The sequence below is a fragment of the Gadus morhua genome, chromosome 19 (genome assembly GCF_902167405.1).
Source record: "Gadus morhua chromosome 19, gadMor3.0, whole genome shotgun sequence".
Classification (NCBI taxonomy): Eukaryota; Metazoa; Chordata; class Actinopteri; order Gadiformes; family Gadidae; genus Gadus; species Gadus morhua.
In genome coordinates this window covers 503,068-519,643 of record NC_044066.1, presented here as the reverse complement: position 1 = coordinate 519,643, position 16,576 = coordinate 503,068, and the positions used below count along the sequence as shown (strand labels likewise).

Sequence of the window (16,576 nt, the reverse complement as noted above, 5' to 3'; positions counted from 1 at the left end):
AGCTCTACTGTGGTAAGATGGCAGCCTATGGTGACGTTCTAGACGCCGTCGTAGGGCATTTAGTTAATATATATCTATGATATGAGCGCCCTATGTTTACAGTTTGTTTGTTACAGGAAGACGCTTGTGTTATTCGTTGTTGTTGATTCTGAGGATTCTGATTGGCTTGCATGGTTTTATCCTTCTCCCTACATTGCCGCCCATAGGTTTGGCATAGTTATAATGGCGCTCGACGGCGTATTAATGCATTTTGATGCAAACGACAAGGGGGGAAAACACCGGAACCAATAATTGAGAATGCAACGCTTCCCCGGGTCCCATATATGTCCCTGGGTCCCACACGTCACTTTGCTACAGCACTAGTTGCTACAACACGCACACACAGACCGCAAACAACAAGCCAAGCAGAAGCGCGAAAATCTTAGCAGAAAACAAGAAAGTTTGAATTTATTTTTATTTTTGTTATCTAGCGACCCATTTTATGCAATGTAACATCATTCTTCCATAAGGCTTTACACAGTCCACATTTTTACATTTGTTTGAGAAATAAATGAACAAATTTTGAACAAACTTTGTCGGTAGGTCTGTGAAATAGGCCGTGAAATAGGTATTAAGTTTTTATATAAGTGGTCTTAAAAGGGTCTTAAAAAGACTTGAATTTGACTTGAAGAAACCTGTAGGAACCCTGATTATTAGACTCAAGGTCCATTTAAAAACATACAATACAAGAAATGGACAACACACACATAAATAAGAATAAAAACATAACAACCAATTATAAAAGGCACTTATACCAATGCCTCCAAAGGTATGACTGGTAGCGTACTGCGCTATAACTTGGGTTCGACAGCAGAATTATGACTTCATTCTTTGAGTTATTCAGGCGACAGATAAATCTGTACATAAGGTTCCTCAATAAAGCTTGTAAGGTGTTAACTCCTGCATTCACAAATAGCTCAATTGCACTACTCCACCTAGGTCTTTTAAGCAAGATCCTAAAACAATCGTTGTAAGCAACTTGTAGTCTGTGCATACTTGATTTTTTGAACTTACCCCATAAGGGGGCAGTATACAGGGGAGTGCAATATGCTCTAAAGAGACATATTTTAACATGATCAGAACACATATGAAATTTTCTTGCCAACATATTGGCTTGGGCATATAATGTACGACACTGTCTTAAAATGTCATCATCGTCAGACATTTTATCTGTTATAAAGTGCCCGAGGTACTTAACTTTATAACAAACACAAAGCTTTTCCCCAGAAAGATAAAATTGTGGAAAGTGGAGGTCCTTATCTCCCTTCGCCCTACATATTATCACACTGCTCTTATTTGAATTGTATTGCACATCATGTTTGACACCATATTCTGTACACACATTTAACAACTGCTGAAACCCAGCACTACTGAGAGAGAGAATGGCCAAATCATCCGCATACATTAAATGGTTAATCACCGTGTTACCAATGCAACCCGGTATCACGCCATTGCGTGCTCCTGCGCACGAACGTTAATCTATTGAAGCGTGTTCCCGAGCACGATAGTCCGACTTTTTGCGTGTTACACAAAACGAAATGTAAACCAATGCATTCTGAATGGGAGTGTTCTAAGACAATTAACGTTCTCCACAAAACGCTACGAGAGAGAGAGAAAGAGAGAGCGGGAGGGACAGAGAGAGAGAGAGAGAGAGCGAGAGAGAGGCTTCAGAAAGGGTGTGCGCAGATAGTACAGTGCACCCTAGTTATGTTTATGCCAAAACCTATATATATAATTAGGCTATAATTATATTATTTAGCGTGTAATGAGACAATCTATAGCCAAATTGTCGAAGATGCCCGAGAATCTTTCGGGATATCAGCATGGGAAATCGGCGAATCAGACCCATGAATCTATTGTAGCGACCCTGGGACAGTTAAATAGTTTGTGTGTTATGTGTTACATTATATTTCGTTGTCCGTTATGCCAGTTGTTCTATGTGCATGTATTGTAATGTTATTCTTGTCAAACAGCGTGTGGGGCGAATCATTAGGTCAGCTGGGGGAGGGCCTTGGAAGAACAGGAGGGTGGGGGCCTGCACGCGAGTGAGACCGTGTTGCCGGGGTAACCGGGGTTTGTTTGGGTCCGGTTTTCAGCTGTTGGTTTCAATGTTGTTACAATGTTACGGGTTTCAGTGACCTGGTTTTTGGTCCATTAAAACTACCTTCAACTCGACATGATTATGTCACCGGCGAGGTCGTTACACTATAAAGAAACACGTCATCTCAAGCGGGAGAGAAAGTTTGCGGTGCTGGTTTGTGTCACCAACCCAGCAACCCAGTCGCCAAGAAAAAACGTTGACAGTGCACGTTTCCATGAACACTGGATACGTAGCATTTCAACGTAAAAAATAGCGTGTTATACCTACAGTATCCACGTGTGCCGCTGTGGAGGCGGGTTTCGGGGTTTGGGACACGATTGTTTAGGGGGGGGGGGAGACTGTTGTTGACCGGGGAGGGGGGGGGGGGGGAGACACGTTTGTTGAGGGGGGGGGGGACACACGATTGTAGGGGGGGGGGGGGGGGGGACACACCAACCCAGCAACCCAGTCGCCAAGAAAAAACGTTGACGGTGCACGTTTCCATGAACACTGGATACGTAGCATTTCAACGTAAAAAATAGCGTGTTATACCTACAGTATCCACGTGTGCCGCTGTGGAGGCGGGTTTCGGGGTTTGGGACACGATTGTTTAGGGGGGGGGGGGGGAGACTGTTGTTGACCGGGGAGGGGGGGGGGGGGGGAGACACGTTTGTTGAGGGGGACGACGACACACGATTGTAGGGGGGGGGACACACGTTAGTTGAAGGGGGGGGGGGGGGGGGGGGGGACACGTTTGTTGAGGGGGGGAGACACGTTTGTATCCTAACAACAAAACAAGTTAACAAAAGCCCCATTTGTCAACTGAGAACCCCAATTCCCAGAATCCCCCGCGGCTCCGGAACACGGCGTAGCTTATATTCATCTTTATTATCTGAATGGGAAATGCAATATTTTAGGACAGATACACCATTAAACGCGTTTCTAATGACATTTCTAGCGAGAAATGTACATTTTCCTTACATAATCTTCAGTCAGTGAATGTGTATGATCTTTATTAATCTTTATTATCTGAATGGGAAATGCAATATTTTAGGACAGATACACCATTAAACGCGTTTCTAATGACTTTTCTAGCGAGAAATGTACATTTTCCTTACATAATCTTCAGTCAGTGAATGTGTATGATCTTTATTAATCTTTATTATCTGAATGGGAAATGCAATATTTTAGGACCGATTCACCGTTAAACGTGTTTCTAATAACATTTCTAGCGAGAAATATACTTTTTACTTGCATAATCTTTAGTCAGTGATTGTGTCTGATCTTTAGTTTTATAGTTATTAGGATTTGATCGGCTCGCTCGCATGTTTCAACGACGTCAGGTTGCTTTCGCTAAACTAGCAGCTCACGTGCTTCCTGCGTTTGTGTTATTAAACTGTTACTTTATGTAACTTTTAATGATATCATCTTGTTAGAAACACGTATATCTGAGAGCCAACCCAGTCGCCAAAAGCATACGTTGACAGTGTACTTTTCGTGAACACTGGATTACGTCGCATTTCAACATAAAATAGCGTGTTATACACACACACACACACACGCACGCACACGCACAGACGCACGCACGCACGCACGCACGCACGCACGCACGCACGCACGCACGCACGCACGCACACACACACACACACACACACACACACACACACACAGTATCTTGTACAATGATTTTTAGATTTCTTCTTTGTAAAACTTGAAAAATAAAGTAAGTTTTGGCTTTGGAAAAGTAATTATTTCCCTTATTATACAAATAGGCTATGCTGTTAAGGCTGCCGTGTTCCAATACCTGTACTTCCATGAGTATACTTAAAGGAAGTATACTATCCGTACTATCTACTACGTTAATTTTTCAGATGTGAGTGCTGTTCCAAATCGAGTACTCCGTGGTGCACTAACCGGAAATTACGATCACGACTGCCGCCGTGGCTCCTCCCCCACAATAAACATCCCGCTTTGAAAGGTGAACTCTTTACGCCTAGCAGCTATAAAAAACTATAAAAACTAAAAAATGACTCTATTAATGCAGGCTATGTGGAAAATGCGCCGACTTTGGCTCAGCCTGGCTCCGACTCTTCCGCTACGTATACAGGCCCGGTTCCAGAACAGAATGCCTTGGGGTGCATCTGAGATCACAGGGGGTGCACCAGTAGCTACTATACTAAAACCAGCTACCCAGCTTCAGTTCAGACTTCGCTTTTTTACACATAGGCCTTTCCTACCATAGACAACCACTTCTGCGTAGTTCTACTGACATGTTGGGACAACAAACAATTACTGTGCTTAAAAGATGGTATCATATCATGTGTTGTGATGTGGAGAACATTTCAGCTGCAACATTAGCTTATTGATATCTTAGATAGCTTTGAATATGAGATAGGTTTTTGATATGTGTGATGTGTGAGGTGTAAAAAAGAACAGAATTCTACACTAAAAAAATAACATGTGACTGCAATTCAAAAATAACGTTTATTTTTTTATAAATTGTGGAAGGATATTTGACATAACAAATAATTGTACATTGCCACTTAAAAATAAAACAGATTTTAGCTGAACAAGGAAAGAACACTTCAGACTTTGAACTTTGAACAAAAACTAATCAGTATAATACTCTTAAAGTTAACACGATTGTAAATAAATGCAATAAAAAGAAATATGGGTTCTTATGAACATAATACATTTAATACATGTATTGGATATCCAACGGATATATAACTGTTGCTGCCGAAGAAGTTCAACGTCGCTGCCGAAGAAGTTCAACGTCACTACCGTGCGCACCATAGATATGGGTGTATGGCGTCACATTAGTGCCATAATTCACTAATGTGATAAAAGATGCATTCGGGCGTATTACATTATTCCACACGCGTAGATATTAACTGCGAGCGCGCAAATGATCTCTGCGCGCGCAAAACAGCCTCTCGCGCGCGCAAATTACCTCAGCGCGCGCAAAACAGCCTCTCGCGTGCAAATTACCTCAGCGCGCGCAAAACCTCTCGCGAAAGATGTTTTTACGCTCTCGCTCGAATTTAATTTTGGCACTATGGGGGAGGGAACCAAGGCAGGGCGATACGTGAAACGGCCAAACGTGATTGGCCGTTTCTGAAGCGCGATATTTGATTGACAGCCCTCCTCACATTCAATTCTGAATTGTACAGTAAATGGCTGAACGTATTGTAACTCCAGATTCTATGAGTATAGGCGCAGCCTTTGAAGTGTCGGCCTCATTGTCCTTTAAATAGCTGAAGAAAAGCTGTTTATTGGGAGCAGAACGTCCGCCGGCGCCCGGCTATATCTGCGAAATGCGGACGTCGTTGAGGCACGCCGCACGCGGACGTTATTGAGGCCCACTGGTGTTGGTGGTCGGGGATTACAAATTTTCAGTGCTACGGCTCACGCCTAGGGATAACCCAATATCGATAGCCTTAAAAGGCTGCCCCTATACTCATAGAATCTAGAGTTACAATAAGTAACTATCGTTTCAGCCATTAACTGTACAATTCAGAATTGAATGAGAGGAGAGCTGAGGAGGGCTGTCAATCAAATATCGCGCTTCAGAAACAGCCAATCATAGGAAAGCCCGCCCTGCCTTGGTTCCCTCCCCCATAGTGCCAAAATTAAATTCGAGCGAGAGCGTAAAAACATCTTTCGCGAGAGGTTTTGCGCGCGCTGAGGTAATTTGCGCGCGCGAGAGGCTGTTTTGCGCGCGCTGAGGTAATTTGCGCGCGCGAGAGGCTGTTTTGCGCGCGCAGAGATCATTTGCGCGCTCGCAGTTAATATCTACGCGTGTGGAATAATGTAATACGCCCGAATGCGTCTTTTATCACATTAGTGAATATTACTAATGTGACGCCATATGGGTGCGTGCATTTTGCACACGACGCCGGCATGACACACGATGCCGGCCGGCGGCCAATCACAGCAGCGCTGATATAGAGCGACAACATTGCAACCTCGAGTGTGATATTGCTTTATACAACATCGGACATACTAGTAAAATGTACTGTTAATGATAATAATTGACAATAGATTGTGATTTGTTTGTTTATTTAATCATATAAACGAATGAAATTGCTTCCGGCAGCAAAAATAGATCCCCACTGAGCGGACTGTTGCCAAGCAACATATAAACAAAACACCATACATAAATGCGGAGTGATTTTGTCAGTTTGGTGAACAGTCAGAGAGATGTTGGATGCTCATATCTCAACGCTATTTAATGGAAATTGTCACAAGTTTCATTACAATTTGTTTTGTGAGCAAGTATTTAATTATTTTTATCATATTTATAAAAAAAAAAATATTTTTTATTATTTTTATTTTTTCAATTGAGGGTGCAACAATTTTTTTTGGGGGTGCAATGCATGCTTATGCATCCCCGTAGAACCGGGCCTGTACGTATACATATGTGTAATCCAGCACATATAAAGACGGGGACCAGAAAATAATTACTTTCTCTCCATTGAAACCCATTCATATTTTTCGATCTCAGAGGTCCCATGAGGGGCTTACCGGAAGGGGCGAACTTACGAGCTCTATGACGCTGCTCTCGAGCGACATATAGATAGGACTGCTAATCTTACAAGCATTCTCAAGATCGATTGTCGGCAGTAGTTCTATTCATTCTATCGCTGTAACTTTTCTCTCGTGTTGCTATGGACAAGTTGTTTGACCTGGATCTCCGTGACCCCCGCACAGAAGGAAGACACCTTGCCGTTGGGTTGATGCATGACCAATTCCTTGCAGAAGCCATGGTAACAACCTTTTGTACATTAACTGAACTTGAACTTGTACATGAAATGAATGTTTCAGTACCTCAGAAACTCCGTCTAACAAGATGTTGGACTTAAACACACAGGAGGCTGCGGAGAATGTCAATCGGGCAAGATCTGGAGGGGATTCACCACGGAGCTCAACCAAACGGAGCGGACGCGGCAAGGCCAGAGGGAGACGTGGAGGCCGTGCGGGCCATACAGGCCGTGCAGACCGATGGAGTGGCCTAACTACAGGTTTGTTTATGTGCAAATTCAGATTAGTTTAATTTGGTGACAAACAATTACCCATGGCAATTAGGGATGGGTCAGAATTTTCTATTATTCGATTTTTCGTTCCCGTGGGTCAAAGTCGATTTGTAACATTTGGACCGTTAAAGGTTGGGTATGGGATTTGCGAAACGCCAGCAGATTTTGAAAATACACAACTCAAATGGTCCTACCCCCTCTCCTTCAACGCTGACTCTACCCATTCCAAGTACAAGTACATGGGAGCGGGGGAGAGGGAGTGCCGTACGACCGTTTGATTGACGTACTTACTGTCAAATGAGTTTCTTGCAGCAGTGCAAGCACTTGAGTGTCTGCCGTAGAGATATATTAATCTGTCATGTACTGTTTAACAGGCATGGACACTGAGGTGTTGGCACTTCCTTCAGAGGATTCCTTGCCCTTACCCAGAGCACAGCAAAATCCTCAAGAGATGTTTGGTAAATATACAGTGTTTAATTCTGAAATCCAAATACTGTATATAGAATGTAGATCATTTGGTTATATTTTATTTGCAGAACAAAACATGGAGAGGCTTTCTGCCCTACTGGATTCAAGCCCCTGTCCTGCTGAGCCTGAGAGAAGCGCAGCATCATCGTGGTCTGTTAGGCAGCAGAAAGCCTCTGACCGTTGGGAGGAAGCACGGCCGTACCACCTCAGATGCCTTTTGGAATCTGAGGCTGTTGGCAAGCCATTGTGTTGCTTCTGCCACAAGCCGGCTGTTATAAGGTTGGATGTTCATCAATCAAATAATAGAATGTATCTATGTACACTAAAAAAAGTATATCATATAAATTGAGTGACTTGACTTGAGTGTTTTGTCTGCTTAGGTGCAGAGAGTGCCTTCCGGAGCAGTGGTTTTGTGGGGCCTGCGACATGCATAACCACAGCAAACGGCCACTCCACAACAGGGACAGCGTGGTGGATGGCTTCTTTAAAGCCATTCCCCCATCCACATGTATCTCAAGAGGAGAGACTGGAATATATGCCACACATGAGCAAGGTAAGGTCTGACAAATCTACCTGTCTAGACTTCCTGATCCTTATCTTGTTTATTCAGTCTGCTGCCATGTACAGAATGTTCACTTTTCTTTTCGACAGATCGCATTTTACCCACAATGCCAGCACAGCACTGCACCTGCCAGGTCCCTAGCTTCACAGTGGAAGCTGGGAAACCAGTCATCTTGATTACCATCAATGGTAGAAACCAGTTCTCTATTTAGACTTCTGTTAGTCTAATATACAATATGTGTCAATGATTATGACTAATGTTGTTTTTTTCGTTAGGGCGTTATGATTTGCATTTGCCACGTTATGTGTGCCAAACATGCCTGCAGCAGTGGGCCCCTGATGTGAGAGACCTAGTCAGGAGTGGATATTGGCCAGCTTCTGCAAATGCTTCCACAATCTACACGGTGGACCTCCTCAACACCTTTCAGGAGCTGAAGTTGATCTCACCTGGATTCTCCAGGCAAGCCCTTGCAAAAATGCTGGAACATCGCACACTGTGTGCAGGAAGAGTAAGTGACATCAGCAATACTATTTATTATGCTCACCAATATTGTCAGCAATTTTTTTTTTTTTTTTTTTGACTATCTCAAAAATGTTTTCCATATTCTGATATACTTTCTAGTCTGGACAGATCAACGGGGATGCCCTGCAGAGGAGCTTTCTTGAGTTTGCATACGCCTCCTTTGAGAAAGACCAGCTCTGCTGTGATACCCCTTTCACCTGCCCTGCCTGCACACCTGAAATGGTAGCAGTGTCAGCAGATGTCAACAGGAAGCTTTATCGCTTTGGCCATACTGGAAGGTGCACTTTAAGTTCTCTTTGGTAATTGAGTCGTGACTGTAAGTGACAACAAGAGTAGGTAATGGATGTTATATATTTTTCCCCTAGATCTAATGACACTCCCTTTTTTGATGGGCTATTTCTAGCCAAAGACAGTGAGGTGTCTGATTTTGTCAACACAATACAGATGGCGGTGAAGAATGTAAGTTTAAGCTAAGTTTAAACACTCAAATAGTTCTGTTACTAAAGGAATCATTGCATTTCCTGGACTTCTAGAAGTATTCCATACTCCCTACTCTTTTGTCGTGAATTACATTAACAATATGTGTATGCACTATATTCACAGATAAAGGGGAGAGGCACATGTGGAGACTCTCAATGGGCAGCAGCAAGGGAGACCTCTAGGCGGGCCTCTAAACTGGATGAGGAAGGCGTTGAGGTTGCGGTGTGTCGGCATGGCTTCCTTTTAAAAGCCCTTAACATGTACCGAGGAGAGATATTTGCGTATCCTATGTATCTCCAAAGGGAGCTTCTCCCAAGCAAGGCACAGTTTTTTGCTATGGATGTGGCATGCAAATACTGGCCATACCTACATAAAGTTGCTTCGGTCATTCCAGCTCTCAAGAGCCTCACAGAAATGAAGCCCTTCCTGAGCATCATGCATGCAAGAGCTCATGCTACCAAGTGTGAGGTATGTCTGTTATCTGTTATTTTCAAATGAATACGCCATGTGTTACTATAGGAATGGACAGCTTTAAGCTGAATTCCTTTTCCATAATATTTGTCCACGTTTTCCAACTGCTTCATTGGCTCTAATGAACCCCAAATCCACCCATCCTTGCAACAGATAAAATGGAGTGGTCGGAATCAGAAGGGAGCAGGCACAACTGCCGGTGAGGAGGTGGAGCAAATAAACAGCTACCTCTCCCGTTGTGCCCTGACAACAAAGTACATGTCAAAAGCAGGTAAGTCACTTTGGTCTGAGTTTATGCTATCATCTAATATTGCTCATAGATTGCAGAACATAATGTAATTCTCCTTATACCAGCACGTGTGGACATGCTCACTGTGCATGCAATGGGTTGGAACCATCACAAAGCAGAGACGCTACACAAGGCCCTCTCCACAAGATATGTGAAGGTATGTTTCATATTCATGTATGTTTTTGTGCCAGTTGTTAGGCAGACTGAGTTCCTATTGTAATTATTGTAAATATTTTAGACATCTAAAAGGGCAGAAGAAGAGGCAGAGAGGCTGTCACAACTGCAGAAGGACCTGCAGTGCTCAAATGCAATGGCTGTACAGTGGATTGCTGAAGTCAAGGAATGGGCAGAGAGCGGTGAGGACAGAACAATATACATGCCTTTTTGCAGTTTCCTTACAGACATTTGTGTTCAAACGGTAATCAAAATAATACACAATCAGTGAAGCATTAGTGCTGCAAAAATCTAGAAAACTTGGTTGCATTGTATAGAATACAGTACACTGAGCTTAATTTCACCCTAACGGATATCTACAGAGACCCCAGTAACGGGTCTGCACGTTCTCCAGCAGTCCATTGAGGGTCTCCATCTGGGTCTAAAGCAACAGAAACAAACCCTCTACCGTCAGAATGGTATGTAGGCTTTTTCTTGAGTTATCCGGTATACCAAACAATGTATCTATATTGTTTTTAATATAACCTATACAAGGTTTTTGTGTCTGCATATTACGTTTCTCCTAAACAATCTAGACAGCAACAAGCTTCGCCATCGTCTCCGAAGAAAGTTGACGGAAGACAAAAAGCGCCTTCTCCAGGAGATTGATAAATACAACAGTCTTGTTGCAGACCTCTCCAAAAGGATTGATGTGGCCTTGGTTGACCACTCTTTGGCTGGACAGAGCACTGGCGCAATATGGCCATGGGAGGACTATGGCAGTGGTATGCATTTTTCAATGCTTTTAAAATGTCATGCAGTATATCGGAATAGTGAACTATCCTGAAATGATATATTAAATATAATGGTGGTTTTGTAATATATAAAACGATTTTGGGAAAGAAACATCATTTCTAAATTCTGTTTCCATTATGGTTGCATTGCTAAATGTTATGCCAGATACTCATGTATTGATCTTAATATTTTGGATCATTAGTAACAATCGGGGTCAAGAAACGACCAGGAAATGCTGAAAACACGGCTGGAAGAGGAGCTCCCTATCCTGGTGTTGGAGATGGCCCAGCACTGTACGTGGTTGCAGAACCTGGGAGTGGCCCTCAAGACGGAGCTTGCAAGATACGGTAAGTTAAAGACAAGTTTTGGGGATCCCATTTAATGTATTCAATTAGTGGGGGATGTTTCAATATATATTAACGTCGTTGGGTTTTCTGTCCTCTACTTGTAGAAGATGAAAATGGACTTCACTGTCTCTTGGCAAGAAGACTTGCGGAAGTGGAAGAACGACATCAAATGGTCCTGCAGCGGTATAAGACTGCTCTAGGTCCATTGGCCTCTGTCCTCCTTGATGTTTGTGAGGAAGAGGAATGTGATCCGATGGGCCTGGTCAGTCCAGACACCAGCGAGGATGAGGAAGATGCAAGAGAACAAGCAACTTAGTTGATGGTGTGGTTTCGTGCCTCGCTTGATGTACACAAATGATCATTGTTATTGCTATGTTTAAAATAAAAAAATAAAAAAATCTATCTCTTCAATTCAAGATGGGGTGGGTGAGAATAAATAGTGCTATAACCTCACTAGCCTTATTGACATGGACACATCTGTTCCGCATAGATTTCTATGCACGAGACTTAACGGACACTTTTGTTACTGCCATGTATACAGTACATTCGGATCACATTTTAGGAAGAGATCTATGACGCATAGAAATCTATGCGGATCAGATGTGCCATGTAAACGCGGATACTATGAATTTCATTCATATATACAATTTCAGAAGTGGATGAGATTCGAGAAATATCTTGTTATAATGAGAAAGAATGTCAAGGTTTGGGGGTTGATGAAAAACTATTTTGAACCTTTGTGGTATGGCAACCCAGTCGCCAAAAGCATACGTTGACAGTCACTTTAAGGACAAGTTATGAGAGAAATGCACATTAACTTTTTGTTATCTCATAAGCGGTGTGGTGCCGGCTCCTTTTGACCTTTTGACCCCAGACTTCAAAAACGTGTCCACAGGCCAGCTGTGTTTACCCACCTTAAGCCACAAATGTACACCTACATCCCACAGTAAATGGGGACTAGAAACATAACCTCTGTCATATACATTTACTCTACTGTTGGAGGTCACGCCCCTTTTTCCACCTTTTCGAGATAGCTAGAGATGCTAAAATGTTTACACACATTTCCCGGGGCCCCGTGTACGACATATCCGAGATTTGGAGTTCTAGCCCTTAGAGAAAAAAAGTTTTCCCAAATGGAGTGTCATTTGGACAAAGCCCCTCAGAAGTGTAGCCTGCAAGACCTAATGGTTCAGAATGTGGTGGAAAAAGTTTTTGAGATAGGAAGGTCCTACCGCCCTGAAATTTTAATAACTTATTCTAGGGCCTAACTGGGACCTCCGCACCGAAACTTGGCCCGGTCGGACCCCGAGGGCAGGAAGGGGGGGCCTGCCCTCGGGGTCTGACCGGGCCAAGTCTCGGACAGGAAGGGCCCCCCCTTCCTGCCCTCGGGGTCCGACCGGGCCAAGTTTCGGTGCGGAGGTCCCAGTTAGGCCCTAGAACAAGGTATTAAAATTTCAGGGCGGTAGGACCTTCCTATCTCAAAAACTGTTTTTCCACCACATTCTGAACCATTAGGTCTTGCAGGCTACACTTCTGAGGGGCTTTGTCCAAATGACACTCCATTTGGGAAAACTTTTTTTCTCTAAGGGCTAGAACTCCAAATCTCGGATATGTCGTACACGGGGCCCCGGGAAATGTGTGTAAACATTTTAGCATCCCTAGCTATCTCGAAAAGGTCGGCAAAGGGGCGTGACCTCCAACAGTACAGTAAATGTACATAAGACAGAGGTTAGTTTCTAGTCCCCATTTTTTGTGGGATGGAGGTGTACATTTGTGGCTAAAGGTGTGTAGACACAGCTGGCCTGTGGCCACGTTTTTGAAGTCGGGGGTCAAAAGGTCAAAAGGAGCCGGCACCACGCCGCTTATGAGATAACAAAAAGTTAATGTGTGTTTCTCTCATAACTTTTTGTCATTATTAAAGAGAGGCCTGATTCTCAGATATGCATGTTGGATGGCTAGGGTGTAGGTTTGGGTAGAACTTCAGACCAAAATCTTGTAAGCGAGCCGCTGGGTGAGGTGCAACAAGATGGAGCACTTGCTGAGTAATTTCTTGTAGGGCCGGTGCGTAAGAGGGCAAACAAGATGTCCTTCAATATCTACGCTTCCAGGCGATTGCAACGGTGCCACACATGAACACATTCAAACATGTTTAATGGTAGTAATTAGCTGTCGAAATTGGAGGCCTTAATCAATAATGACCAGCTATTGATTTGCTTCCCGATAAAAGTTTGTGACAAATGACATGTTATTTAGCATCTACACATTGAGCTGAGTCCAATGACACAATGCATGACACTCCACGGCCCTACACGGCCCCCTACACTACATGGCCCCTGTATTTTACATGGTACACCTATGGTCTAGGGCATGATCTCTGTGTGGCACAAGGTCGAGCTTGATCTCATTGGACTCAGCTGCTAATGTAGATGCTAAATAACATGTAATTTGTCAGAAAACTCCATCGGGTAGCAAATCTATAGCTGGTTATTATCTATAAAGGCCTCCAAAATCGACAGCTAATTACTACCCTGAAACATAGTCAAATATGGTCATGCATGGCACCGTTGCAATCGCCTCGAAACGTAGATGACAAATGACACCTTGTTTGCCCCGTTACGGGAAGATATTTTCATGGTATATCTTTCTATTTCCTAACCAAGCTCCTCTGCCGTCTTTAACCAACGTGGTTTGCCGAGAGTCACGTGACGTTGACGCAGGCCCATTGAAAAGAAAAGGCCCAAAAAACGTAGGCATGTCACATGTTTAAAGCCGTTATTGTAATTAATTAATTTAATATTAAAATATAGGCTATTATATGTATACAATTATTACGTCGTGTAATATTCTATCTATAAGTAGACCATAACTTTTATTCAATTATCGTTATAACATGATCTGTATCTGACCATTGAACATCTTTAACCAAGTTCAGGTATAACCAGACCATATAACAAATATTTATAACATATAAACTAGGCTATACGTATAGCATATCATACATTTGGTTACAGGCCAAATTCGGTATAAATGTTACCCTCTGCTGGCCCACAACTAGATCGTCGCGTCCCTAGCAACCTGACGTCTTTGAAACATGCTAGGGAGACCATAAAACTAACTATCGAACAAAAGATCAGACACATTCACTGACTGAAGATTATGCAAGTAAAAAGTATATTTCTCGCTAGAAATGTTATTAGAAACACGTTTAATGGTCAATCTGTCCTAAAATATTGGATATATATATATATATATATATATATATATATATATATATATATATATATATATATGCCTAATGCCTTCAGGGCGGCGCTACTGTTCAATCAGGACAAGAACAATGAGGTACTCCCACTCTTTTATCCCTGCAACCATCAGGTTACTAAATGATGACAAAAGTAAGGAGTAGGTGGAGAGCACACCAGTGTTGCTGGGTGTTTCCGGGGGCAGGGTGGTTGTTACTGACGGGCTGAAATGAATTGTGAGTTAAAGTGGAAAGGAAGCAATCAAATAAAACATGTCTATAGCACTAGTTAAATATTTAAATATACCATAAATACAAATAAAGTCGGAAATATGTCCCGTTATTCAGAATGAAGCACAAACACGTTGCATTAATTACAATGTTTTCAGCCTGTGCGCCGCCATCTCTGTTTTCAGAATACGATGACGTCACGAGAATGGTTGGTATTAACATTCTATGTTGTTTACATAGCGGCTCATAGCCTCACAGGTAGCTTACTGCCTCAACAAAATGGATATGGACGAATTGGATAGACCCACCAATGAGGGCAGGCATCCAATTGCCTATGCTTTTGAGCCAGTAAGAGAAGTCGGAGTTTTAGTGCCCCCAACAGAGCCTGACTATGGAGGAGAAATAGATGAAGGAGAGAGAGATGTATCTGAGCGCACAGGAAACAATCGGTGGTGCTTGTGTGGGGTTTGTGTCCCTATGTCCACTGACATGGAGAGTGTCTGCTGCCATGAAATGAACCTGTAGTAATGCAGTGTAAGATATGTATATATATTGCACATTATATATTATTACATTATTATATTTTTTATATATATATATATATATATATATAATAATTATTATAATATAATAAGATAAGAAAAGTAAAGTACACGGGTGCAGCAGCTGGGCTCCACGCTGCCTTACAGTTCGTTAATTTCATGATACAAGTAATTGTCGTGCCATTTGGGTGTGCACGTGAATATGCGAAAATAGTTCAACCGACGGTGTTTGCAAATGGATTATTTCCGATAACAATGGATTATTTTGGCGATGGATTAGAAATTATCCAGAGCATGGAGCGAGCTAGTCTGCAAACAAGACAATCTTCAAACAGTGAGTGTACTTGTACTAATTTATCTGTTTCTCTAGTAGTAGAAGCTAAGTGTACCTCTCGTTCCTCTGCCTGGCAAGCACGTTTCTGCGCTCTTTCGCTGCGCATAAGAGCAGCGCCCGGGTCCGATCTGACGGGTATGTCCGTGTCTCCAGCACTATATCCACTAAAATTAAAAATAGTTGGCACAGCATCTGGCTTCAGGCGATTGGTGGGACGGCGAACAAATCTCCCATCTTCAGAAAAAGCTCCCTCTTCGATGTAATCAGCCTCTATAAAGTGGTCGCTACATACTCTCTGCCCTGGTCCCATTGGGGGGCTGAGGCGTTTCAATGCAGCTAACCATCTTCGGAGCACTTCAGGCTTCTTGACGGGAATTACATGGAAATGAACTATTCTACCGCTCTCCTTTAACCGATAAAATTCGTTTGAACAGCCAGGGGCAATACAAAAGGACCCCCCTGTTCTTCTTCCAATATCCGACATGTTTATTTTAAAGAGCCAACCATTCTGATGACGTAGCGCCTGCGTTTTTAAAACATGGCTGCGCCCTAGAGGCGAAAGTCGTTATAAACATGTCATTTTACGGTGAAACTACTTGAATTTCAGTATTGATGAAAATCCATGTGTTTCCAAAAATGAAAAAACAAACAAAAAATTGACACAGTTCTCAGTGCTTCATTTCCACTTTAAATGTGTGTGTTGGACTGCCTTTGATATATGTTTTTGTCTACCTCCTATTGCTATTTATTGTATTTATTAAGTAATCTATTATGTGAGACTGGAAACTGTGAACGAAATTGCCCATTTTGGGATAAATAAAGTTTTCTAATCTAATCTAATATATATATATATATATACGTAACCATTTCCCCCAAATGCTGGGAGAACGTATCGACCCCTATTGGTGCTATTCCTCCATTCATTTAGATGGGCGGAAGAAACGTGTATCTCTTCACGCTTTGGTCAGGCATAGCGTGACACTGAA

The 16,576-nt window shown here is 42.7% G+C and overlaps 1 protein-coding gene across 1 annotated transcript; it reads left to right on the top strand.

Moving 5' to 3' along the window:
- Positions 1-6,693: 6,693 nt before the first annotated feature.
- Positions 6,694-11,638, top strand: LOC115531879 (uncharacterized). The gene is made up of 17 exons (XM_030341200.1): positions 6,694-6,888; positions 6,993-7,143; positions 7,530-7,613; positions 7,692-7,902; positions 8,004-8,176; positions 8,275-8,373; positions 8,461-8,693; positions 8,807-8,985; positions 9,073-9,166; positions 9,311-9,655; positions 9,812-9,929; positions 10,013-10,104; positions 10,186-10,303; positions 10,484-10,579; positions 10,697-10,885; positions 11,098-11,242; positions 11,347-11,638. Exons 1-17 carry the CDS (start codon positions 6,790-6,792, stop codon positions 11,351-11,353), a joined length of 2,433 nt encoding a protein of 810 aa, XP_030197060.1. The 5' UTR covers positions 6,694-6,789; the 3' UTR covers positions 11,354-11,638.
- The last annotated feature ends 4,938 nt before the right edge of the window (positions 11,639-16,576 follow it).